Raw genomic sequence first — 27,680 nt, 5'->3', positions numbered from 1 at the left:
TTTGCTCCTGACCTCTTGCATGACGTTTTCTACAAACGACACAACGAAATATAACCTTTCTTGCTGCTGCGTTTGCTGCAGGTATCCAGTAATGCTGTCGAAGGCGAGAAAGCATGAAGTTCCTGCCAGAATGTCCAGTTTTTTCATGAATGTCTTGCAATAACAGGTTGGTAGCATGGAGACCTTTCGGCATTATTATGGGATGTTTTGAGCTTTCAGGCAGGGCGGATTTATGCAATCGTCCACCGACTCTGAGCAGGCCATCCTGAAGACAAGGATCCAACCTAAAGATGGGGCTGTTTCCTTTTAGCGCCTGCTTTCCTTTTTCCAGAGCTGAGATTTCTGACTGGAAGCTGCAACGCTGACAGTACCGAACAACCGCCACTTCTGCTCTGTCCAATTCTTCCACAGTCAGCGGGCCTTGAAGGGGGGAAGCAGAATTTACTGTTTTCCTTCCTTTGTGTGCCTTGGCTATCAGATAATCTCTTATTCTCAGGATCCAGGCTATGGCCCGTTTTAAGCGCCACCAGCTAGAATAGTAGTCTATCAATTTTTCCACTGCACATAAGCCTACAGTGACTGCGGAGAACGCCATGATTGTTTTTCTCACCTCTGGATCATCCTCACCAAGATTCAAGCCTTGAGGCTTGTCCACTGCTCTCACATTTGCGCTCTGTAAGGAGGCAGGCCCTTGCAGCCATCTTTGGTTGGCCAAGAACTGCTCCACTGTGAGTCCCCGTGAGGCACAATCAGCTGGGTTTTCAGAGGTGTTTATGAAGTTCCACTGTTCCACATTTGTGGCCTCCTTAATGATGGCAATTCTATTGGCCACGAAGGTTTTCAGCCTCAATGCTTCATTCGTGATGTATTTTAGCACAGCTGTGCTATCTGTCCAAAAAGCTGAGGCTTGGAGGTCCCACTGGAGCTCCCTTTTCAACACTTTGTCCATGTTTACGGCCATCGCTGCTGCAGTGAGCTCTAAGCGTGGGATGGTGGTTTGCTTCAGCGGGGCTACTCTGGCCTTACCCATCATAAAGGCGCAGTGAACATGGCCGTTCTTGTTTGTCAGCTTCAGGTATGACACTGTCCCATAGCCACTCTCACTGGCGTCTGAAAAGTGATTGAGCTGGGCTGTGGCAACTGGACCAAAATCCCTAGGCTTGATGCACCTTGCTATTTGGAAGTTGGATATTTGAGGCAATTGGTTCACCTAGTTCCCCCAATCATGTAATAGGTGCTGAGGGATTTCTTCATCCCAGGTGATTTTTTCTTTGCACAGCCTTTGCAGAATGGATTTGGCAGGGAGTATGACAGGGGCAAGAAACCCAAGAGGGTCGTATATGGAGCTGACTGTAGAAAGGACTGCTCTTCTTGTGTTTGGCTTCTCTTTCATGGAAACTTTGAATCTGAAAGTGTCTGAGTTTTCACACCACAACACACCCAAAGCTCTTTCTATGGGAAGAGCGTCTTTAACAAGGTCCAATGCTTTCACCTCCTTTGCTCTGTCATTTTCCGGCACCGATTTCAAAAGTGCACGACTGCTACTTGTCCATCTAGACAGTTTGAAGCCTCCAGCAGCGCATAGTGTTGTGAGCTCCTTTCTTAATGCGATGGCAGCCTTCTCGCTGCTAACTGACTTTAGGCAGTCGTCAACGTAGAAGTTTCTCATTATCGTTTGTGACAACCCGAAATTGCCACGGTGTTAAGTGGCTGGGAAGATGACGCTTAATAGAAAACGGAAACGGAGATCTTAAAAAGAGCCGGCGGGGCGCACTTCCGAGAGGCAGCAGTCGGAGAGAGAGAGAGCGAGCGAGAGAGAGAGAGTGTGTACCACGGAAACGGAGCAAGGCTCAGCGCGTTAAAAGACACGAAGTTTAGCCCGTGTTTCTTTTAACGCGCTGAGCCTTGCTTTTTTTGAAAAATATTAACCCCCAACTGGCCAGTCAGCTGAGAAGTAGTGGAGTTTCTTCTGTTGATGCACTTGTGCGTCTGGGCCAGCAACTGGAGAAGGACCGGGAGAATCAGCTGCAATATGAACAGAGGAAAAATGCATTGAGGAGAACAAGCAAACCCACTTCTGAAAATACTCCCTTACCACCCAATAAAGATAATAACCTTGTTCGTTCAAGTACTTCCAGTCATAACCAGCCACAACCGGTGTACTGTTGGCGCTGCAAAGGAAGCCATGCACCTGCTTCTTGCCCACAGTGGACACCTCATCGAGCTCAATCTTCAAGACCTCTATACCAACAGGGTGGGAAAACGAGCCCCAGTAAGGAAGGACCTGCCACCCTGGGGTCACTCACATCGTCCAGTCACTCCAGTTCTCTGAGGGGAATGTCTCCTTCATCACCAGCAGGAAAACCTCCCCCTCCTTGCCAATTAATTGTACCACTGAGCATAGGATCTTGGAAGGGAACTGCTGTCATGGACACTGGATCATCTTACACTTTGCTAAATGAAAGAGTCTGGTCAACAATAAAGCGGCAGCATCATGTGTTGAAACCATGGAGTAGAGGACCTCTGTATCTGGCAGATGGAGAGGGAAGACAGCCATTAGGATGGAGTGAGCTGAAGCTTTTCGTACAGACTCAGATGGTGACATTACCTTGTGTCATTTTGCCAGCACGCAGCCTTGCATTTCCTGCAGTTGTGGGACTTGATTTCATGTCGTTAACCGGCCTGCAATTTGATGTCTCTCAGAACAGTTACTGGTTCAAAAACAATCTGGAGCACAGGTATCAGTTCCTGAATCCATCAGAAGCTGGATGCCCACCTCAGCTTGCTTTTTTTTCTGCTGTTGCTCCTGCCAGTCTGGTTTCTTCGCTTCCGTGCCAAGATCTGCTGCAAGCTGCCACTGACAATGCTCATCTGGATGATTTTGGAAAGAGTCAGTTGTTAAATCAACTACATAAAAATTCAAGTGTTTGCACTGAAACTTTAGGATGCACAAGTGTTCTCACTCACAAAATCTTCCTTACCCATGAAGTACCAATCAAGCAGAAACCCTATCGTGTTTCACCAACAAAGTTTCAGGTGATCAAAGAACATGTGGAGGACATGCTTGAGAAGGACATCATAGAGCCATCAACATCTCCTTATGCTGCTCCTGTGGTCCTGGTACCTAAAAAACAAGACCCAAAACCAAGATTTTGTGTAGATTACCGAAAGCTGAATGCTGCAACGCATACTGATGCCTACCCCCTACCAAACATCCAGGAAATACTGGAATCATTAGCCGGAGCGGTCACGTTCACAACCTTGGACCTCAACAGTGGCTACTGGCAAGTCAGGATGGATCCAGAGAGTCGGGAGAAGACTGCCTTCATCAGTCCTTTTGGCCTCTACCAGTTTAAAGTAATGCCCTTTGGTCTCAAAAACGCCCCAGCCACCTTCCAACGGCTAATGGAGTTAGTTCTTGGAGACCTACGAGGAAACACATGCTTTGTGTATTTGGACGATATTATCATTTACTCTCCTACAGTGGAACAACATGGAAATGACATATAAAAAGTGCTTGACAGACTACGAGCTGCTAACCTGACAGTAAATATGAAGAAGAGCCAGTTTTTTCGAACCTCCCTGAAGTTTCTGGGCCACATTGTATCCTCTGCTGGGATAGCAGTGGATAGTGAGAAGACCAAGGCAGTACAAGATTTCCCTGTCCCACAAACCATCAAAGAACTGCAAAGGTTTTTGGGGATGACAGGATGGTACCACCGTTTTGTGCCCCGGTTTTCCCAGGTCTCTGAACCACTGAATGCCCTTAAACGAAAAGGAGCAAAGTTCATCTGGACCTCTTCATGTCAAGAAGCATTTGAGACCTTAAAGCAGTGTCTGATCTCACCTCCAATCCTCGGACATCCGGATTTCAATCTGCCTTTCACTGTGTACACAGATGCCAGCGATGTTGGTCTTGGAGCTGTCTTGGCTCAACAGACTGGTCTGGGTACCGAACAGGTTCTTGCCTTTGCCAGCCGCACCTTGAACCAAGCAGAGCGAAATTATTCAACCACAGAGCAGGAATGTCTTGCTGTTGTCTGGGCCCTGGAAAAATGGAGATATTATTTGGAAGGAAGACATTTCTCAGTAGTTACTGACCATTCATCTCTTGTCTGGGTTTTCAAAACCCAAAAGCCAAGCACTCGGCTCATCCGATGGGCACTTCGCCTTCAGGAGTTCTCCTTCACAGTGGAATATCGCAAAGGGAAATATAACACCGTGCCTGATGCTTTATCGAGAGCTCCTGTGGATGATCAACACCCCCATGCCACGTGTGCTGCAGTGCTACGCTCAAAAAGAAATACCTCTAAACACCTTCAGATTACCGACGAAGACATTTGGAAAGCCCAGCAGGAGGACTCTGATGTCCGACACCTGTACAATAAAATCATGGAAACAGGAGAATTAACTGAAGATTTGGCTGTGAAGTTCACAGTTCTAGAAGATAAGGTCTACAGAGTGGTGAAATTACCTCATAAAACCCTGTATCAAATATACATCCCCACTTCACTCCGTCCTCAGTTACTCGCTCACTATCACGACGACCCTCTCTCTGGCCATTTTGGAAGATACAAGACCTATAAGAGGCTACAAGCTTTGGTATATTGGCCTAAAATGAGCCTGGAGGTAAAAAATTATGTACAATGTTGCCAAGTTTGTCAGCTCTACAAACCTGAGACCCGGAAGCCACCTGGAAAACTCCAACAGACAGTGGTACAAAAACCGTGGGAGATGTTGGGAGTCGACCTCATGGGACCCTTCCCCCGAAGCTCAAATGGCAACGTATATCTCCTGGTCTTCGTTGACTATTACACAAGATGGGTTGAGATGTTTCCCCTTCGTAAAGCCACCTCTGAGACAATATCCCAGATCCTAACAAAGGAAATTTTGACCCGCTGGGGTGTGCCAACTTACATACTCTCGGACAGAGGATCTCAGTTCGTTTCAGCCGTCTTTGAGGAAACATGCAGCCGCTGGAACCTCAAGCAGAAGAGGACTTCATCCTACCATCCACAAACAAACCTAACAGAAAGAGTGAACCGGAATGTGAAAGCCATGATCGCTTCATATGTACAAGAAAAACACAAGAGCTGGGACAAGTACTTACCTGAGTTCCGCTTTGCTCTAAATTCAGCTGTGCACGAGTCCATTGGAGTTACACCAGCAGAGCTCAACCTTGGTCGACCTTTGAAGGGCCCCCTGGATGCTGAGCTCATGCCCAAGCTGTGTAACCCTGACACAAACGCATATGTCACTACAAAACAGATTGAGGAATTCAAAAAACTGGTGGAAATTAATCTGGAAAAAGCAAAAACAAGACAAAAGCACTATTATGACAAAGGGAGGAGAGATGCAAATTTCGCAGAAAAAGACCGTGTATGGATCAAAACTCACCCTCTTTCAAAAGCTGACAGATCGTATGCTGCCAAACTTGCACCACGCTGGAAAGGTCCGTATCGTGTGACCAGAAGAATGGGCCCTCTGAATTTTGAGGTGGTTCTGGAGGACACGGGAGAGGACTTGCGCGTCGTTAATGTGGCACAGCTGAAACCCTGCTACCCCAGCGCTAAAGAGCTGGACAGGAAGCAGCGTCAAAAAGTGCTTGATATTTTGCATGAAGACAGTGATGAAGAAGATTTTCTTGGCTTTCCTACCTCTGCTTCAGATGAAACCCAGGAAAATTGTTGACAGCCTCCATTAATTAGACACAAATTCCGTCTTTTTCCAAGGGGGGGGGAGTGTGACAACCCGAAATTGCCACGGTGTTAAGTGGCTGGGAAGATGACGCTTAATAGAAAACGGAAACGGAGATCTTAAAAAGAGCCGGCGGGGCGCACTTCCGAGAGGCAGCAGTCGGAGAGAGAGAGAGCGAGCGAGAGAGAGAGAGTGTGTACCACGGAAACGGAGCAAGGCTCAGCGCGTTAAAAGACACGAAGTTTAGCCCGTGTTTCTTTTTCTTTGCCGACGGACCGCGACCACGTATCCTCGTACTATCATCTCATCAACCCGCATCCAACCTTTCATCTCCACACAGCCCGGAACCGGTAATCCACGTCACTCCTTCACATCACCCGACCACAATACTGACGGACAGTGACTACTGACTGACGTTTTTTTTTTCTCTCTTTTTTTTTTCTGACTTTATTTGAAGGACTGTTTTTTTCTTCACCCCATATATTTTTGATTTGTTTTGGTGAATGAAAAGAACTTTTGTTTTGTTTGTTGAATGAGAAAAGAACTTTTGTTTTGTTTGTGAATGAACAGAATTTTATTTTGAAAAGAAGAAACGGAACTGAACTTTATTTTGAAAAAAGAAACGGACATTGAATGCACTGAATATTATATTTTTTCCCTTTTCCTGAAGAACTGAAATTAAATGAATGAATTTTCTTTGAAAAAGCAGAACCTATGTTGTCTATTAATTTGTGGTTGGTAATTTTGTTGCATGTGTTTTTTTTTCCTTTGTTGTGAAAGCCAGTAAATATTTGTGAGGTTTTAAAGCAAATAGGGTGTAGCTATTTTAGGCTGCATCCTAGTATGGTGTTTTGGGGGACTTACCACTGACTCTTAACTGCCAGGAGAGAAACCTGGCTGGCGCCCAAACTATAAATAAAAACCCAAACCGTCATACGTTTCCACAGCTTCTGATGATGACCTTGTCCTGTTGTCCTCTGCAGTTTTGCGCAAGGCAAAGTTCGCACAGCTGGCAGATGAGGTGGCTCCGAAAAGATGAACTACTACCTTGTGCTCAGCCATCTCTCGAGACAGGTCTCCATCTGGCCACCAGAAAAAATGCAGAAGGTCAGTGTCCTTCTCTGGGACTCTCACTTGGTGGTACATGGCCTCTATGTCGGCCATCATGGCCACACTTTCTTCTCTGAATCGAGTCAGCACACCTATAAGTGTGTTAGTTAAGTCTGGGCCTTGGAGCAGCCTTTGGTTAAGAGACACCCCTTGGTAACTAGCAGCACAGTCAAACACAACACGAAGTTTTTTCTTCCGTGGATGGTATACACCATGGTGTGGTATATACCATGCTGCGCCAACCTGCCCCTTTAACTGCATTTCTGGGAGTTTGACTGCGTATCCTTTATTCAACATGTCTGCCATGCAGTTAGAATATTCTCTGTGAAAGTCAGGATTCCTGCTGAGCCTTTTCTTAAGGGCGAGTGCACGCTGGATAGCTGCGTCTCGATTGTTCGGCATCTTTATCTCTGAGTCTTTCATTGGTAGCTCAATGTAGTAGTGTCCCTCCTTGAATTCCACAGACTTTGAAACTGATTCCATGAATCTTTTGTCTTCGATTGACATTTCCATTTTTTCATCACGGCTGCGTTCTGGAAAGTCTATGTTGTACTGCTGCAACAGCATTTTCTCTATGTTTTCTATTGATATCCGGTTAACTGTGACAGCTTGCTGTTCTCTTTCCACATGCGCTCTGATTGGTCCGTTGACTGTCCATCCCAGGATTGTTTTGACAGCATACGGTCCCTTGTTGCAACTGTGAATCACACTCCAAGGTTCAAAAACTTCAGGAGTGTCATTGCCAATAAGGAGTCCTACATCAGCATCGATGTGTGGTAATTTCACGTCTCTAAGGTAAGACCACTCGTTAATGTCCTTTTGTTGAGGGATGTTTTTCTTTCCAACTGGAATCCTCTTTTGTACAAACACCTTTGAGAGAGTTACGTATTTGTCCTCATTGATCCCACAAACTTCCAAGTTTCTTACAAGACAGCCCTTTACACGCTTGGTTGAGTTCATGGTGCTTAAAACTATCTCTGTTCCTTTACCATGCAGGTTAAGCTGCTTGACCAGTGCATCAGTACAAAAGGTTCCGGAGCTCCCCGGATCGATAAATGCATAGGTCTTCACAATCTTTGTCCCCAGTTTTGCTTTGACATACACTGGAAGAATTGCCAGGATGCAGCTGTCTCCGGCCCCAGTAGCAAGAGATGCCTCCTCATCCAGACCCACAAGAGCACTTCTGATTGTTTGTTGACATTCAGTGAATTCAGTTTGACAGCTTGTGTTAGTTTGCTTTGTAACATTTCCATCTTTATGAATGTGCAACAAGCTTGGGTGTTTTTGTGAGCACACCTGACACGTCATTCTTCTGCTGCAATGTCTGCTAAGATGCCCCTTCAATAGACAGCCAAAACATATGCCATTCTTTCGTAAAAAGTCCAGCTTTTCTTTGTGTGATTTTTCTAGGATTTGGTGACACTCAGCCATTGTGTGATTTTTCCTGCAATACAGACATGGCCTGGTGAGGGCAGCGTTGTTGTGAGATGTAGTGGGCCTGTTGCTTGAATTGACAGCTTCACTGCGCAATGACACGCTGGTGGCAAAACTACTGCCTCTTGAATTTTCCTTCCTTGACATTTTCACAGCAATGGGGATTTTTCTTTCTTTTTCTTCACCTGCTAATCCATGCAGGTCGCCAAAGAGGGGGTCATTTGCTATTCTTGCCTCTTTGTCCACAAAAGTTACCAGATCCACAAATTTTACCCGACATTGCTTTTTCTCTGTGATGTCAAAGGCAACAGCTCTCCATTTTTCTCTCATTTTATATGGGAGTTTTGCAATAACCACTCTCATGTTGGCTGGGTTATCCAGTTCCTCCATATAGTCAACATCTCCCAAGGCATTCATGCAGGTCACAAGAAAAAGGGAAAAACTGTGGAGGGTCTTGGCATCCTCGGATTTAATCTGCGGCCAGCTTAGCAGTTTACCAACCAGCGCTGTTGCAATCTTAAGTGGGTTTCCATAGCGGTCCTCCAGGAGGCGCACCGCTTCTGTATAACCCCGGCTGGAAGGCATATGTTGGCAACTTTTCACCAGGTCGTGTGGCTCACCTTTAGTAAACTGCTCCAAGAAGAAGAGTTTATCTGCATTGTTATCAGTCTTCGAGTCAATAACATGTTCAAATGCCTTCAAAAAAGATCTGAAGTCAAGCGGGTCACCACAAAACACAGGCACATCACGATAAGGTAAACGAGTTGACTGTTGTTGTTTGACAAGCAATTCTGTTATATCTGTCTGCTTCTTTATAACATCATATAATTCATTGTCATGATTTATTATTCGTTGACGACCAGTGTTGGGCTCCTGCATCATGATTGGCCCTTTAATCTTGGGTTTGGCTCCCAGTGATGTGACTGGAGGCTGCCTGGGATATGTGGGGGGCATTGTCACCTGGCTGGGATATGTGGGGGGCATTGTCACCTTTTGCACATCAACACCCTTTTGAACATGTGAAACAACTGCTTCATCAAGATATTCATTCATCCCATCAACTGGTTCAGAAACATCATATTCTTCATACACTTTAATCTTTGCATTAGACACTGCCAGGGCAGTTTGAATCCTTAGCTCCTCCTTTTCAGCTGCAAGCTGTGCCTCCTTTAATGCCAGTGCTTGCTTTTGTCTCAATGCGGCTGCCTTTGCCACCAAGGCTGCTCTCCTTGTTTCCTCTTTGATGCGCGCGGAGGACGCTGATGACGTGCCAGAGCGCGCACTGCGTGACGTTGATGATCCTTGTTTTGACACGTTTGACACACTGTCCAGCGGGGATAATTCATCCTCCTCTTCAGCCGCCCCGTTGCTGCGGGGCTTTGCCTTGGCATCTTTGCACCACATTAATACTTTTTGAATGAATTCCTCAAATCTCTTTAACTTTGGCTGAAACCATTGCTCCTGGTCAGCGCGTAATTCCTCCGGATTTAAACGCTGTTGAACAGATTTGTTGAGCGCCTTGAACGTCTCAAACACAGCATTGAAATCCTTCATCTTTAGTTTTATGTCTCGATAGTCCGCCTCCTTTCCCATGAGATCATCGATCTGGTTTGATTTTAGGGTGAGCTGCCTTAACTTTGTTCTCCTTGCACCGATGTCATCATACAACTTATCATCCTCGTCTTTCTCCGCGAGGCCAGTATCACCGGCGCTTTCATCCGTCATGTTTCACACTCAAATCAATCCATTCATTAATTCATTACGAGGGCACAAATCACGGCTTTCACTCTTATGGCGTGTTTGATCCACTGGATTTCCATTCAATGCAACAGTTGATCTTCACGTAATCTTTTGATTTTACTGTAGTGGCACGATCAAAACAAATTAAGTGACACTTATCAGCGGGGGTCTGATCTCCGATGCGTGTCCACTGTCCACAAACCAACAAGCAATGCTTCCGTCTCAGTCATTTCTTTTATTTCATATATTTCTTCATATCTTTAACATTGTTTTCACTCACGATCAAAAGATGTGGCGTGACGCTCCCGCTGATTCTGAACACACAAAACTCAACTAATCAGTACTCAACTTAAATCACCTGTGCTTCACTCTCAGGCTGCGTCCGCCGTCCCCTTTATCCCCACCCACAAGCGCCTCAGAAAATAAATGAAATCAAGTGGCCTCTACAGGCACAAATGAATGAGCCTTTCGCAAATGCAATTCCTCTTAATACATATAATTCTGGAGAAGACAGCCCTTTTGCATTATAAATAGCCAAGACTGACACTGACCTAACAGTGGTGGAAAAATTGTGTTTTTTTGACACAATCCTCTGTTAACTGTGTTTACTGTGGTTTCATTTTATTATGATATATATGCACACACACACACACACATATATACATATACATATATATCCTGTTAAAGGGCTTATGTTCCAATCTCCCAGGCAGTGGTGAAATGAGTAACTAAGTATATTTACTCTGTGCTTGAGAATACTTATAAGTGCTGGAGTATCTCCATTCCATGTTACTTTAGAAGTAGAATTTAAGAAGCCTACCTCAGAATACATTTTCTGCTTACACAGCTGTTTGAATCAACACAAATAACCCGCTGAACCCGTCTGTGTTCCTGTTTCACAACACGCAGATCTCCCTTCTCACAACAGAGGGCGGAGAAGTGTTTGAATCAATGGCGTAGCCACGGGTCGACCAGCTGTCTGTCAAGGATAATCCACAAGGAGCGCAATCAGAATCACTCCTGATGGGTGCACACCTGCCCAGGTGTCGCAACGCATCATCTGACGGCAATTTTTTTGGGTGTCTTTGGGGTCAGCTGCCTCTGTGGGTGGCACCGGCACACCCTGGCACACCCAAAAAAATTGCCGTCAGATGATGCGTTGCGACACCTGGGCAGGTGTGCACCCATCAGGAGTTAAGAAGTCACATTAAGAAGTCTTCTCACATTAGAGTACGAGAACCTCCCCTTGATAAAACCTGTCTGATCGTCATTTATAAGTGAAGGTAAATAATTCTCTAATCTTCTGGCCAGCACTTTAGAAAGTATCTTTTATGAGATACTCTGATCTTCCACATTTATGAGGCTAATAGGTCTATAAGAACCACACTCATCTGATGGTTTATTTTTCTTCAGGATTAAAGAGATATTGGCTAGATTTAGAGAGGGAGGGAGACGTCTATTCCTAAAGGAGTCCAAAAACATATCGGTCAGAGGGCCCACCACAACTCTGCTCATTTTTTTATAATACTCCGGCCCATAGCCATCCGGCCCTGGTGCTTTCCCACTTTGAAGTGTGCGAATAGCATCCAGGACCTCTTCCCTGGTAACCAGTCTATTCAAGAGCTCCTGTTGTCCTTCTGTAAGAGAGGGGAGACTGATTTGATCCAGGAAGGATTTTCTTAGTTCATCCGATGAGTTGCATTCGGTGGAATATAACTTGTGATAAAACTGTCTCATAACATTGTTAATTTTCTTTGATTCATGAACTTTGTCTCCATTACTATCTTTAAGTGATGGTATTGAATTAATGGAATTTCTGCCCCTTGCCAGGCGGGCAAGAAGGCGTTCAGGCTTATTGCCGTGTTCATACAGCCTCTGTCTGGCAAAAAGGATGGAAGCCTCTGCTTTGCTTGTTAAGAGTTGATTAAGTGCCGATCTTGCTGCTTCTAACTTTTTAAGATTTTGTTTAGATGGAGATCTTTTAAACGTGTTCTCTAAATCCTGTATTGAATGTTCCAATTCCAATTGCTTCCTGATTGTATCCCTCTTATGAGCTGCTGAGTAAGATATAATGGACCCCCCTCATAACCGCCTTAGCCGTTTCCCATAGCAGGGAAGGATTTATACCTGGTGTGTTATTTGTTGCCATAAAAAGTTCCCATTGCTTCTCTAGAAAGTCCAAAAATAGGGGGCTACTTAGAAGTGTAGAATTAAGTCTCCAGTGGTATGTGGAGGGATCGAGATAGGGGGGGATATAATCATAGATACCGGGTTAGGATCAGACAACGTGCGTATTCCAATTGAGCATGCTTGCACTCTATCTACTACCTCTCTAGACACTAGAAAATAGTCGATTCTTGATAGAGATTGGTGTGGGTGGGAGTAAAACGTGTAGTCTTTTGCTGTTGGGTTCTCCAAACGTCAAAGAGACCCAAATCCGCACACAGCTCCTTCAGCCTCGCTGACTTTCTTGATATAAAAGCAGGTTTTGATGGAGATTGGTCAACACTAGCATCCTGAACACAGTTAAAGTCTCCTTCGAATACTGTGAAGGGGGTTAAATGCGAGGACACCGCTGCAAGCAGTCTAGAAAAGAAAGAGGGTTCGAATGCGTTAGGACCATAGACAGAGCCGATGAGGATTCGCTCCCCATAAAGGAAACCTGAGATAATAACAAATCGTCCCTCATCGTCCTTAATAACCTCATCTAGAGTAAACGGTAAGTTCTTATGAATGAGAATGGCTACTCCTCTACTGTGTGAATTGAAGGATGAGTAGAACACTTGGCCTATCCAGCTTCTCCTTAATTTAGCGTGTTCCAAATCTGTTAGGTGTGTTTCTTGTAGAAGGGCGATTTGTACATTCTCTCTCTTCAATAAAGAGATAATCGTCTGTCTTTTTACAACATGGCCGACCCCCTTGACGTTTAAAGAAATAATCTTAATGTCACTCATGGATGTTAGATGAAAATAAGATAAGCCAATAATGCACGGGCCAAATAAAGTTTGGGGTCATTAGCAATGAGAAGATACATATATGTTCGGCAGGGTATAATGGTGGTGAGGAGGTGGTCTTACATTTCAGAGCACTACAAACAAAAAATCTGCCTCTGAACGATGGGCATCTAACACTAACATAAACCTCAACAGGCCTAAGAAAGAACAAAAAACACAGCCACAACCAGGTTTGTGTAGCAGCTACAAGGAGTTGCATGATGCTGAAAGCGCAGGTAACACCGAAGAAGAGCAACAGCCTCAACCTCTTCAAGAAACTCCCGCCCCCACGACTCAAATAGATTCACATCCCTTTAGAGCCCGAAAATAATAATTAAAGAAGGATTATGTCAGACCCCTTGCTCCTCAGGGGTCATGATGCTCTAGCCACAGCTCCAATTTACAGACATTTTAAAACCAGACTAAGCCTAACTCCACTTTTAACCTTTTAAGTTAACATCACAGCCTTTACAGCCCTGACTTATCATATATTGTGCACAGGTGAATTTAAACTTAAATACAGCAGCTCAAACTAAAATTACCGAGATATCTCGTCACAGAATATATATATACATATGTATGTGTATTTACCCAATGGTAATCGTTGCATAGTTCACGGCAGTCCATCCACAAATCCCTGCGCAGCTCGGGGTGACTGGAAAGCGTGTTTCTGTCCGTTGTATGTGAAGGTTAGGACGGCGGGGAACCGCATGAAGAAGCAGATGTTCAGTCCGATCAGACGTTCACACACCTTGTTAAAGCCACGCCGCTTCTCCTTCACTGCAGCCGAGAAATCCTGCTGGATGTACAGCTTCTGTCCCTCATATGTCAGCTCCCGTCTCTCCCTCAGTGCAGCCATGATCCGCTGTTTGTCCCCGGAGTTGTGCAGTTTGATGATGATGGGTCTGGGGCGGTCGCCGCGAGCGGGTCCGAGCCCTCTGTGTTCCCGGTCGATTTTAATTATGCCGTGTTTAGTATCTAAGTTCAATATTTTCGGCAACCAGCGTTCAAAAAAAGCAACAGGTTGCTCACCTTCAGCTCCTTCCTTTAAGCCAACAACCCTGATGTTATCCCGTCTCGTCCTGTTTTCCATGTCGTCCGCTTTTTTAGTGAGAGTTTGTAACTTCTCCTCGACTTCCCTGAGCTTGTTTTCGGTGGTAGCTAGTATGTCCTCCAGTGTGGACACTCGGCCCTCAGCTCCGTCCAGTCTTTTACTGTTGCCTTCCACCCGGGCTGTCATGGCTTCTAGTGTGTTCGTAAAGTTGGCCAGCTTCTCCTCTAATAACTTGCCGATGCTCTCAGTAACTTCCTGAACTATCTGTGAGGAGTAGCCGCAAGCACCTGAGCCGCCATCATGCGCCTCGATGTTCGTTCGGCCCCTCGTTGTTCTTTGAGATTTACTCGGATTTTCGGGCGGAACCAAGCCACTTTCCTTGCCTGACATTGTTAGGAAGCTTAGGTTGGTCAGCAGAATATAAAGATATGAGTCTGTGGTGGGTAAAGTTTAAATTATGGTCGATGGGAGCGGGAGTTCAGTGCCACCGACCTCTCAGCTCAGTGACGTCATACCACCCCTCTCCATGGTTAAGTGTAAGGTAGTAATCTGCTCCGTTTCATATCAGTCTTTTCCTAGTCTTGGGTTTGGATCATATCGAACGCAGAGCTGCCAAGTGTCACGCTTTGAGTGTGACAGTCACGCAATTTGACCCATTCTCACACCACACGCCACACTTGACATTTCTCACGCTTATATTTCTCCATTCAATACTCTGTATTTATTTTTTTCATGATAATAAACTTTCGTCCTCGCGGCTTGCCGTAGTTCGAGTAACTCTGATTGACTGACAGAGATAACCAATCCCAGACCAATCCATCAGTCCTTTGTGCCTAAATCTAACCAACCGCGGAAGGCACCACACAATATAAACCAATCAGAAGCAACTTAAGGCGGGTCTTGGCGTCTCTAACTATCTTTCACACACAACAGCGCCGACATTTAAAACCCACTCGACATTGCTAGAAGACAGATGGTAAGTAACTACTCAATTTTGTTGACAGTTGATTCACTGTTTCTCCTTGAGTTTCCGAGTTAATATGTACTGTTTTAAGGCTGCTATAAGTCTATCACTGTCCTGTATTTGTTGCAGAGCTGTGTAACATTTATTTGCCTCTTCTCTTGACTAGTTCACACTTGAGAAAGAGACTCTAACGTTAGTCTCAATGTGTGTGTGTATGTCAGAGTTACAGACTTGTAAATATCAATTTAGACCCCCCTAAGCAGTGTTTCTCAAAATTCTAAATTTCAAGGTCCATTCCTTAACTACAAATGGAACCAAATTAGCTTTATTGGCATGAATGGTATCAACCTTTGTTGCCAAAAGCAGAACATACATACAGACGTGCAATTAAATTACAATACAATACAATACATTAAATATTAATACAAATATATTAAATATTTTACATTAAATATATTTCATATTAAATCTCTCTCTTTCGCACTCTCTCTCCATCGCGCTCTCGCTCGCTCTCTCGCTCGCTCTCTCTCTCTCTATTGGCAAACATGGCGGAAGGCGGAGCAGACACGCCCATAGACATATATATACATAGACTGGATCCCAAAGCTCTTAATTTTCGCCTCCTCTATCCTCGCTTGAACCGGAAGTTCTTTCGCAGGCGCCATCTTTAAGACTGTCCCAAAGCTCTTATTTGTGATCGGAGTATAGAGGATAGAGGAGGCATATCGGAGGAGGCACAAGCGAGGATACACGAGAGAATCCTATGCGGAAGTCTTTTAGCGGTGGCCCCGCCCCTTGACTTATTGAATAGACACAGCAGCTGATTGGACTGATGTTATACGTCGCAACATCGCTGTAGTTTCATACCGGAGTGAAGACAGATCACAGATTAAACTAAAGTATGTCGTCACAAGTTTTATATTTTATTCATATGATTCACCATGTAGTTCAAATCTGTTTTATTGTGACTCTGAACGACAAAAACACCACAAACATATTTCTACATTTATAATAAATTAAGAGAAAGATCGCTCCAGAAGTTTTTTTCCTTTTTGTGATCTGTTTTTTCCACCATACAGATTTATTATGGATATAATTAAAGTAAAAAAACAAAACAAAAAACAAAACATTAGAGAGTATGAGAGTCTGCCCATCAGCAAGAAACACTTTTACATTGTTTGTCATTTTCATCAGTCCTACGTGAGGCTGACCATTCCTGAGTGACATAATTTACATTTTACCTTAATCATCTAACCTAATAAAATATTGGCCGGTGTTCAGCAGACACAATCATGTTCTGGGATATTAAATAATTAATTTATCACCAGGATCGTCTACTGCGACGGCGTATTACTGGGGATTTCCACCAGGCGCGTTACAGCAGCAGCACGTCTCCACCGCGTTTTTGCTGCGTCTTCTGCCCGGCGTCAATTCACACCGGGCGCGTTACAGCAGCGGCACGTCAGCTTAGCGAGCCGGCCGTATACACGGAGAAATAGAAGTCCTACCTAATGCTTGCGTAGAGACCCTGCTGAGACGCTGCTGTAACGTTACGCAGCGCGCCCGGTGGAAATGCTCTCATTGATTAGAGTGTTACCTATTTGCAACGGCGAACGCGACTCTGATGTGACGCTGCTGTAACGCGCCCGGTGGAAATCAGGCTTTAGGGCTATGTATGAAAAAATAAATAAATATGGACCCAGGGGAGAAGGGCCCAGCCACCATGGCATGATTAAAAACACATAACATGAGGTGATAGTACTACATTACATTCCTTTCTACCTGCGGGATGTCTCTTCTCCTCCATCACTCGCTCTGTTTTGGGTGTTTTGTCAGAGTGATCCGACTGATGCTCCCTCCTCCTCGCGTTCACACGGAGCGCTCTCTTTCAGACCGCCTCTGCTCCTTGTTGACAGTTACAGTGTGTAACGTTCGTCTAAACTTTTTTCACAGCAGCAGGTTTATTGTTCCCAGCCTTCATTCCTCACGGGCATTCTCATGTGATGCGTCTTTACGCGTGCCATGGTGGCTGGTTTAAGGTGGCTGGTTTATGGAATCTTTATTCATCTTTGAAGTGTGTGTGTGTGTGTGTGTGTGTGTGCGCGTGCTTGCGTTTGTGGTATTGGACGGACCCAGTGAGGCATGGACCAGTATTACCCCCCTCCCCCGGGTCCGTGTTTTTTTTTTCAGACTTGGCCCTAATAGTTGTCCTAATACAGAAGCTAATAATTATAAATACATAATATAAAGGTATTCCCGTGCCCCTGAGCTGGACACAGTTCACAGTATAAATACACAATGGAGGTTGTTATTCATGTGCAGGTGTTTGTTAAACAGAGAAAACATTTATTATTATTATTATTATTAGCCTATTATTAGTGCATGTCTCCAGCTGTTAAAGCGACTGGCGGCTGATCCAGCTGTGATCTTGTCATAGTCTGCTCTAGCCTTTCCCCATGGACTCAGTAATTTTCCACTGCTCTACTCTCACCACACCCATTGACTGATTACCACACCCACTCTCACTGATCACACACCTGCTTCCACTCACTGATCACACACACCTGCTCACACTCACTAATCACACACCTGCCCTCACTCACCAATCAGCCCCTCCTGCCTGCTCAGTATATATTCTCCAGCCTCACACTCACTCAGTGCCAGATTGTTCTTTGCCATGCGAGACTTTCCAGCGTTCATCTGCCTGTCTTCCCGGTTCCGACCCTGTCTGACTTCGACCTGCCTGTTCTGCCTGCCGCCTTGTAAATTACCTCTACCCTTTGTTCCTGACTACGAGCTCTGCCTGCCCCCCTTCGGATTGTTTGCCTGGACTGCCTGCCTTCTGGTTTACAAACTTTTGCCCGTCCTGACCAAGCCACCTGCCAAGCCATTGAACTGTGTGTTTGCTGGATTGCAGTAAATAAAACCATTAACTGACCTTCGTTTCTGGGCCTTGTTTGTACTGCGTTTGGGTTCACACAATACCCGTTACAGATCTGCTGCCGCCGTCATTAGAAACGGACGTCGCTTCACGTGACGCTCCGGAGGGAAGGACGTCCCATGTCTCTTAAATCGTTTCCCCTCTCCTCGCTTCGTCTCTCCATGCATCCCCGGTGGGCGGGACTAAGACGCAAGTGAACGGTGCAAGTGAGGGACGCATAGATGCGAAATAAGGGCTTTGGCATGCAGCCATAGACGCAGCATCGGCTGCTGAGACGCGAGAAATTCGGCCGCCATCTTGGAGTGGTGATCCGCTTGTGAAGGAAATTTGGTGTTTCCTGCATGGTGGGACAGTTCCCACATGGTGGGAAGTAGGCGTCGACCTACTTGGTATTCAAGACACAAGGCATTGTGGGAACTGACTCTGTGAACATAACAATTCTAACACCATGACTGAGGGGAACGTGTTGACCAGTGGGCTCTGTCCTGATGTGATGTTTAGGGCAGGAAGATAGGGCTGCATTGAGTCTTGCTGAAAAGGCAATGCTGAAAAGTGCAACAGTCATAAGTCGAGCGGTGTATGGGACTTTATTGTATTGTAAAATAGCCATTCGGAATTGTGCGATGTATGGAATACGAATGTGCTAATAAAACTTGCTGAACAGAGTATTGAGTGCTTTGTGTTTGGCTAGCTCACCCACTAACTTAGTGCAGTTGTTAAAATTGCCACGACACGCTCCACTCAGTGTAATTAGTTTGACAGGAGCATATAATTGTCAGCGCATTTAATTAATCTTACCTCACTGAATACTACTGATTTTCACGCTTTTTTTTTCATACGTGTAGCTATGATAAAGGACACACGTTTTGGCGTGTTTTATTATTCATAGTTGGCTTAACAGTAATTGAATATTCTTATATGCTATAAGTGACCAGACGTCCGAGATTTAAAAAAAAAAGACACACACAAAATAACTAAAAAAATCACACAAAATGACAGAAAAAAACCTAAATTACTTTAAAAAAAAGAAACAAAATGACAGAAAAAAAGACAAAATTAGTAAAAAAAGACACAAAATGACCAAAAAAAGACACAAAATTACTTAAAAAAGACACAAAATGACAGAAAAAAGACACAAAATAACTAAATAAATCACACAAAATGACAGACAATAACCTAAATTACTTTAAAAAGACACAAAGTGACAGAAAAAAGACACAAAATTACTAAAAAAGACACAGAATGAACAAAAAAGACACAAAATAACTAAAAAGGACACAAAATGACCAAAAAGAGACACAAAACAACTAAAAAAAAGACACAAAATGACCAAAAAAAGACACAAAATCACTAAAAATGTAGGAAATGGTCTGCTACAATATATTTGTGTATGATTGTCAGTGTCACACAAAATGACAGAAAAAAACCTAAATTACTTAAAAAAGACACAAAATAACTAAAAAGGACACAAAATGACCAAAAAAACCTAAATTACTTTAAAAATTACACAAAATTACTAAAAAAAGACACAGAATGAACAAAAAAGACACAAAATAACTAAAAAAGACACAAAATGACCAAAAAAAGACACAAAATAACTAAAAATGTAGGAAATGGTCTGCTACAATATATTTGTGTATGATTGTCAGTGTCACACAAAACCTAAATTACTTGAAAAACACACAAAATGACAGAGAAAAGACACAAAATAACTAAAAAGGACACAAAATGACCAAAGAAAGACAAAATGACAAAAAAGACACAAATGACAGAAAAAAGACACACACAAAATAACTAAAAAAATCACACAAAATGACAGAAAAAAACCTAAATTACTTTAAAAAAAGAAACAAAATGACAGAAAAAAAGACACAAAATGACCAAAAAAAGACACAAAATAACTAAAAAGGACACAAAATGACCAAAAAACCCCTAAATTACTTAAAAAAGACACAAAATGACAGAAAAAAGACACAAAATAACTAAATAAATCACACAAAATGACAGACAAAAACCTAAATTACTTTAAAAAGACACGAAATGACAGAAAAAAGACACAAAATTACTAAAAAAGACACAGAATGAACAAAAAAGACACAAAATAACTAAAAAGGACACAAAATGACCAAAAAGAGACACAAAATAACTAAAAAAAGACACAATGACCAAAAAAAGACACAAAATCAGTAAAAATGTAGGAAATGGTCTGCTACAATATATTTGTGTATGATTGTCAGTGTCATACAAAATGACAGAAAAAAACCTAAATTACTTAAAAAAGACACAAAATAACTAAAAAGGACACAAAATGACCAAAAAAACCTAAATTACTTTAAAAAGACACAAAATGACAGAAAAATGACACAAAATTACTAAAAAAAGACAGAATGAACAAAAAAGACACAAAATAACTAAAAAAGACACAAAATGACCAAAAAAAGACACAAAATAACTAAAAATGTAGGAAATGGTCTGCTACAATATATTTGTGTATGATTGTCAGTGTCACACAAAACCTAAATTACTTAAAAAAAACAAAATGACAGAGAAAAGACACAAAATAACTAAAAAGGACACAAAATGACCAAAGAAAGACAAAATGACAAAAAAGACACAAATGACAGAAAAAAGACACAAAATAACTAAAAAAATCACACAAAATAACTAAAAAGGACACAAAATGACAAAAAAAAACTAAATTACTTAAAGACACAAAATGACAGAAAAATGACACAAAATAACTTAAAAAAATCACAAAAAATGACAGAAAAAAACCTAAATTACTTAAAAAAGACACAAAATGGCCAAAAAAAGACACAAAATAACTAAAAATGTAGGAAATGGTCTGCTACAATATATTTGTGTATGATTGTCAGTGCCAAGGGAAAGAGAGAAAGATGGCCTATATTTTGCATTTTGTTGTCCAAGTAGCTGTTACTTTGTTCATTGACAATAAAGTTCAATCTAATCAATTCTTATGACTGTTGATTGAGGGTGGGTGGTGGCAGCGGGGCTCAATGGGTGCTCAGCAGCCCTAAAGCTCTGACCCTAGACTCGCCCCTGGCCGCTGGCATGTAGGTGAGGACATCAGTCTTAAGGAATAAATCGACGCTAAAAGGCCAAAGGCATCATGGTGCTAGAGTCTCACTCTTGTCATTTTCTGAAACTTGGCAGCCCTGCTATCCCAGTGCTGAACAGGCTGGACAGACAACAGCCTTACAGGATTTACTTCAAGAGTGTCTTCCGCTCAGGCTCAGTCTCTGAAACAACCTTCTGTAACGTCTGCCTACGTCCAACACAGCAGCCGCTGTGCAACTTCACTGACCTCCTTACAGGCGAACCTTGGTTCTGTTACAAGCCAAAGAAACTGAGCTGTGGTGCCAGGGTCATCCATTCCAGGGCAGGATTCAAAGAAACCCTCAAAGCCAATGAGAAGAGGCTTTTACAAAGGTGAGAGAGCAGAGAAATAGACTGGTATTTTGCGTGACTTCTGATAAATACATATATTCATTGTGTATCTAATTGGTTCATTTCACAAGTGTGTAAGTCTGGCAGTTCAGATTGAATCCAAGGATACTTCAAGTTTTAAAAATATTACAAATCAAACTAATCAGTCTGAATCATTGCAGACCAACAATCTCAATAACTTAAGTCCGAGTTCTAATCTCCCCTTTCTGTCAAAAAATCTTGAAAACACAGTTGCATCTCAGGTCCATACTCCTCGATCTAACAAAAACCTGTTTGAACAGTTCCAATCTAGCTTCTGTCCCCTCTACAGCACTGAAACAGCCCTGATAAAAAAATCACCAATGACCTCCTCGTTGCAGCTGACTGTGGACTGTTATCTAACCTCATCCTGCTTGATCTGAGGGCGGGCTTTGACACCATGTCCCACAACATCCCCCTCTATTGACTACTCATATCTCTCTGGTCGCACTCAGTTCATTAAACTCACAACCGCCACATCACAACGATCCTCAGTTTCTTCAGGTGTTCCCCAGGATTCTGTTTTGGGATCTCTGCTACTTACTATCTGCTTTCTCCCCCTTAGCCATATCTTCAGAAAGTTTAACATTCACTTCCATTGCTACCCAGATGACACTCAGCTCTATGTCTCCATCAAACCCACCTCCACCCTCCCACCATCCTCCTTCTGTGACTGTCTTCAACAATTCAAATCCTGGTTTTTCTCCAATTTTCTCAAGTTCAATAGTGACAACACAGAGGTTCTCCTCATTGGTACAATATCAACAACTGACAGTTTTAATGTCAACATGGGCAACTTTGTCATTTCTCCCTCCCCTCAGGTCAAGAATTTGGGTGTCAGCACTCTGATTTAATTCCCACATCAATAATATCACCCGGTCTGCTTTCTTCCATCTTCGTGTGGCAGCATGAGGTATGGGGGTATGCCTCTTAAAATAATTAAAAATGTATTCACTGAGGGGAAATAAGGGGTTCCAATCAGTGCTAAGACCTACTGTGGCAAACTGCATCCAAAGGAGAGGGGGATCCCACCACACGTGAAGCAAATAAAAGTAAAATAATAAACCAAGTGCAAACACAATACAAAGGGGACACCGTGACTAGGACATCGATCCACCACCGTAGGCTCAACACCTGAATGGGGGAGACCAGAGAGCAACCAGTTAGGAAATGAAAACAAAACAATAACTAATAGCAGAAGAGAAATCAAACAATTAAACACACAGAATCTATAGTACTTAAACACAAATGACAAATAAGCAAAACTATAACCACAAATGAGATGCAACCCATAATAACCCAAAAATAAACACAAATCTAACAGGATAATCATACTTATGGGTTACAACAAAAACAATTACAAAAGAAATTTAAAAAACTACCACAAAGGAACAAAATCAAATGTATGTTCCCACACTGTGTGCTCTCTCTCTCTCTCTCTCTCTCTCTCTCTCTCTCTCTCTCTCTCTCTCACACACACACACACACACACAGTTAAAGATGTAGCTGCACAAAAGATAAAAGAGACAGCGTTCGCCGAGCCACCGCTTCGCCTAAGCAGCAAGAGGAAGAAGCACAAACACTCGCCAGTTTCCAGGAAGCAAAAGGCAGACAGGTGCTTTATGGCTGCCTTTATGTGGCAGTCTCCCACCGTGATTGGCTGGGACTAAACAGCACAGCTGATGGTCACCATGACGACTAACTACATGTTGCCACATTCACAACGTTAACCGCTTCCTCCCATCCAACACCACTGCTGTCCTGGTTCATTCTCTAGTCACGTCTCGCCTCAATTTCTGTAACTCCCTGCTCTTTGGTCTCCCTCAAAAATCCATCCACAAACTCCAACTGGTTCAGAACGATGCAGCCCTTATCATCACCAAAACTCCACCGGTCACATCTCCGGTACTACAGCAACTTTACTGGCTTCCTGTCAAATACTGCACGTACTACACAATCCTTCTTCTCACTTTCAAAACCATCCACAACCTCGCTCCTCTGTACTTGACCTGAACCCCTTAGAGTCCTGTTTCAGTACAACTGACTGGTGGCCAAAATTTTAGTTATCTTTCATGAACTGAAAAAACAAAGAGGAAGGGTCAAAGTTAATTCATTCATTCTTTATCCTTAACTGCTTAGCTAAACTTGGGTTTGGCGAGAGGCGGGGAACACTCTGGACAGGTTGCCAGACTATTGCAGGGCTGAAACATACATACAGACAATCATTCATGCTCGCATTCACACTTACAATTTAGAGTCACCATTTAAACCTAAACTGTATGTCTTTGGACTGTCAGAAAGGTCAAAGTTTGAAAACAAAAACATGAACAACACCCAAACCAGTAAACTCTGTGGTAGCTACTTGTCAGTCACAAGGCAGCCATGCCTTTTACTCTAAATGGGAACATAGTTTACAGATTGAATACCAGGCTATATTATATATTGCTACTTTATTTGTATAGCACGTTTATAGCAAACACAGGCTTTCCAAAGTGCTACACAAAAACACAATAAATAGATAACACAATAAAAGCACAATTAAAAAGATAAGTAGACAATAAAACGATAAAATAAAATAAGATAGAATAGAATAGAATAAAAAATAAATAAAATACACTGCCCAAAATAAAATATGCATGTATACACATAAGATCATAAAATCATAATAAAAACTAGAAAATTTCCTCTGGGGAAATTTTGAAAGGGCCTCGGGGGCTACTGCCGGTGTGTGTGTGTGTGTGTGTAATTAAAATCACATAAAGTTACTGTGTGTGTGTGTGTGTGTGTGTGTGCGTGTGTGTGTGCGTGCATGCGTGCGTGCGTGTGTTTGAAGCATGTGTATGCATGTGTGAGGAGTGTGCGTGCTTACGCGCATGTGTGTGTGTGTGTGTGTGTGTGTATCTGTAACTGTAATCACATCAAAGATCAAAGGAAATCAGATCAAAGCAATCAACAGAATTAACTGACACCTGTTAATGAAAGAGTGACAGCAGCCAGAGGTAGACGGAAATTTCTGGCCTCGAACAGAAAGCATTTTTGGCAAAACCATAATACCTATCATTGATCCGACTTCACTTTGAGCGTCCTGAGTTCTTCCTGAACGTCTACATGTGATTTTTTTTAAGAAAAATGAAAAAATAGCTTTGTTAGAGCGATCTAAAAAAATTGTTCCATCTTCCCTTTTTCCGAAATCTCCCTGCGTTTTTAATATGTGACCCAATGAGGCTGTTGGTGGCGAATCTGTGCGTCGTACGCCCAAACTATAACTCTGACAGCTTTACCAGAGGATTGTGAGTGAGAAGACAAATTTTCCTACATTTCTATGTATAAATTATTTCAGCCTGGAGTGCAGTTTTCAAATTTATTTTTTGACAATTTTTTCTCTCCCTCTACACTCTGGGGAAGATGTCACACACTGTGACACGAACATTCCGTGCAATACCCACCCAATATAATCTCAGAATTTCTCCAAAAATGATCATGGTCATTGAACAGGGATTGATAAAAAACTATATGACCTATCGAAACGCAAATTAATACACCAATACACAAGACTTGTGTCTACTGTTTAAAGTTTAAATGGAGTCTCTAGGTGAAATTATGCCGGAGAAGTAGACGTTTAAAAATCTCCAATTATTCTTCTTTTTCGCTCATTTTTTGTCGGCCGTCCCATTCATTTCAATGCAAAATTTTGGGCAGTTTTTCGCGACTTACTGCGCGAAAAATTTGTATTCTGTAGAGAAAAGTAATACCACACCGATCCCCATCAAACCGCACGTTTTGATATATAATTTGTCCTGCAACTCTTCAAGTTGTAGGACTAGTAGTGGGACGAAATTGCGTCCGGAAAAGGAATAAGAAAAAATCCCTAAAGACCCTTTATTATTATTATTATTATTATTATTATTAGTGCATGCCTACAGCTGTAAAAGCCGACTGACAGCTGATCCAGCTGTGATCCGCTGCCGCCGTCATTAGAAACGGACGTCGCTTCACGTGACGCTTCGGAGGGAAGGACGTCTCATTTCTCTTAAAACGTCTCCTGGGAGGCCATTTGCATTTACCCAGACTCCAGATGAGGTTTTTGTGCACCCTTTCTTTTGCCATAATGCTTTCTCCTTGTCATCAGCTCCTGTTTGAAGTAAGGAAACATCATTAAGGTAGAAAACAAAATTTGGACAAAATGGGACATCTGCAAAATGGGGAGGCTGGAGACAAAGCAGCTGTTTTTGCAACAGCATCAGCAGTCAAATTTCCATGTGACACTGGATTGTTGAAACCTGTATAAGCTTTGCATTTACATACTGCTACAGATGCGGGCAGGAGTAATGCAGACAAGAGGTTAACGATGACTGCGTTGATGACTACTAAAACAAAGTTTTCCTGTAGAAGTAAGAAAGCAAAGTTTTTTCCATAAAGCATTAAAATTATGACACACATTGAATGCATACTGAGTCAGTGTAGACTGTAATGTTCTGTCCCGTTCCTAACATGAAAGCATGTGTTAATGCAAATAATTCAGCTGCCTGTGCTGACAGGTTTTTAGGCAGTCTTGCACTTTCATTCCATTCCATTCCATTACATGTCATTTAGCTGACGCTTTTGTCCAAAGCGACTTACAATAAGTACATTGAACCTGAGGGTACTAGACTTAGACCACAGGAATCAAGTAAGTACATAACTAAGTGCCAACTGTAATCGCTACAGGAGTGCTATATGTTAAAGAAGAAAAGAAGAAGAGCATTTAATATATATATATATATATACATATATATATATATATATATATATGTTAGGTGACCAAGACTTAACCGAGGTATTGTTGGAAGAGGTAGGTCTTTAGCCTGCAGCGGAAGATGCACAGGCTGTCTGATGTCCTGATGTCAGTGGGGAGCTCATCCACCATTTGGGAGCCAGGACAGAGAAAAGTCTGGAGGTGGTTTTGAGGCGAGTTGACCCACGCGGGGTGGGGGTTGCCAGCTGTTTGGCTGATGCAGAGCGGAGAGGGCGAGTAGGGGTGTAGAGTTTGACAAGGTCCTGGATGTAAGTAGGACCTGAACCATTAGCAGCGGAGTACGCCAGAGCTACAGTGTTGAAGCGTATCCAAGCAGCCACCGGTAGCCAGTGGAGGGAGCGGAGGAGGGGTGTTGTGTGTGAAAATTTGGGAAGATTGAAGACCAATTGAGCAGCTGCATTCTGGATGAGCTGCTGAGGTTGGATGGCTTTGGCAGTCAGACCTGCCATGAGGGAGTTGCAATAGTCCAGGTGTGAGATGACCAGCGCCTGGACCAGGACCTGAGCTGCCTTCTGAGTGAGAAACGGGCGGATTCTCCTGATGTTATGCAACAGGAATCTGCGGGATCTAGTGGTGGCGGTGATGTTTGTGGAGAGGGACAGTTGGTTGTCAAGAGTACCGCCAAGGTTTTTTGCAGTTTCTGTGGAGACAACCACTGTGTTCTGGACAGTGATGTGGAGGTCAGTGGTGGGGGAGCCCTTCCCTGGGAGGTAAAGTAGCTCAGTCTTTCCCAGGTTGAGTTTGAGGTGGTGCGAGGACATCCACTGAGAGATGTCGGCCAGACATGCAGAGATACGTGCTGCTGTCTGTGTTTCAGACTTAGGAAATGAGAGGATTAGCTGGGTGTCGTCGGCATAGCTATGATAGGAGAAGCCATGCGAGTGGATGAGGGAGCCGAGGGAGTTGGTGTACACCGAGAAAAGGAGCAGACCAAGTTACACGAAAGGTGCGGTCCTTGAGATAGGATTTGAGCAGAGAGAGGGCAGAGCCTGATACTCCAAGGTGGTGAAGGGTGGAGATGAGGATCTGGTGATCCACAATGTCGAAAGCCGCAGATAGGTCAAGTAGAACCACCACAGATGAGAGAGAGGCCGCCTTCGCCTTGTGAAGCTGTTCAGTCACAGTGAGAAGGGCAGTCTCTGTTGAGTGGCCCTTCTTAAAACCAGACTGGTGAGGGTCAAGGAGATTGCAGAGATGGCAGGCCAGATGGCAGGATAGTTGATTGAAGATAGCTTGTTCCAGAGTTTTGGAGAGGAATGGTAGGAGAGAGACGGATCTGTAGTTGTCCACTAAGGATGGGTCGAGGGTGGGTTTCTTTAGGAGAGGATTCACCCTTGCTTCCTTCAGAGAGTTAGGAAAACAGCCAGTAGTCAAGGAAGTGTTGATAAGATGGGAGAGGAACGGGAGGAGAGCCGGAGCAATAGACTGAAACAGGTGGGAAGGAATAAGATCCAGCTGACAAGTGG

General features: G+C 43.3%; 1 protein-coding gene and 1 long non-coding RNA gene across 2 annotated transcripts in view; both read right to left on the bottom strand.

The window, feature by feature from the left end:
- LOC131961119 (uncharacterized) overlaps positions 1-13,686 on the bottom strand; it is a 33,862-nt gene extending 20,176 nt beyond the window's left edge. The window contains exon 1 of the mRNA XM_059326389.1: positions 13,566-13,686. Coding sequence (XP_059182372.1) covers positions 13,566-13,601 — 36 coding nt within the window. The 5' untranslated portion in view covers positions 13,602-13,686. The remainder of the gene's footprint in view (positions 1-13,565) is intronic.
- On the bottom strand, positions 3,587-4,343 carry LOC131961175 (uncharacterized). The gene is made up of 4 exons (XR_009389843.1): positions 4,308-4,343; positions 4,102-4,184; positions 3,848-3,983; positions 3,587-3,765 (listed from the first exon to the last, which is right to left on the bottom strand). It is a non-coding gene; the product is annotated as an uncharacterized LOC131961175 (long non-coding RNA).
- Positions 13,687-27,680: the final 13,994 nt, after the last annotated feature.

The sequence above is a fragment of the Centropristis striata genome, chromosome 22 (genome assembly GCF_030273125.1).
Source record: "Centropristis striata isolate RG_2023a ecotype Rhode Island chromosome 22, C.striata_1.0, whole genome shotgun sequence".
NCBI classification, from domain to species: domain Eukaryota; kingdom Metazoa; phylum Chordata; class Actinopteri; order Perciformes; family Serranidae; genus Centropristis; species Centropristis striata.
The sequence above is the reverse complement of the archived record's forward strand: the minus strand, read 5'-3'. Positions and strand labels throughout refer to the sequence as shown.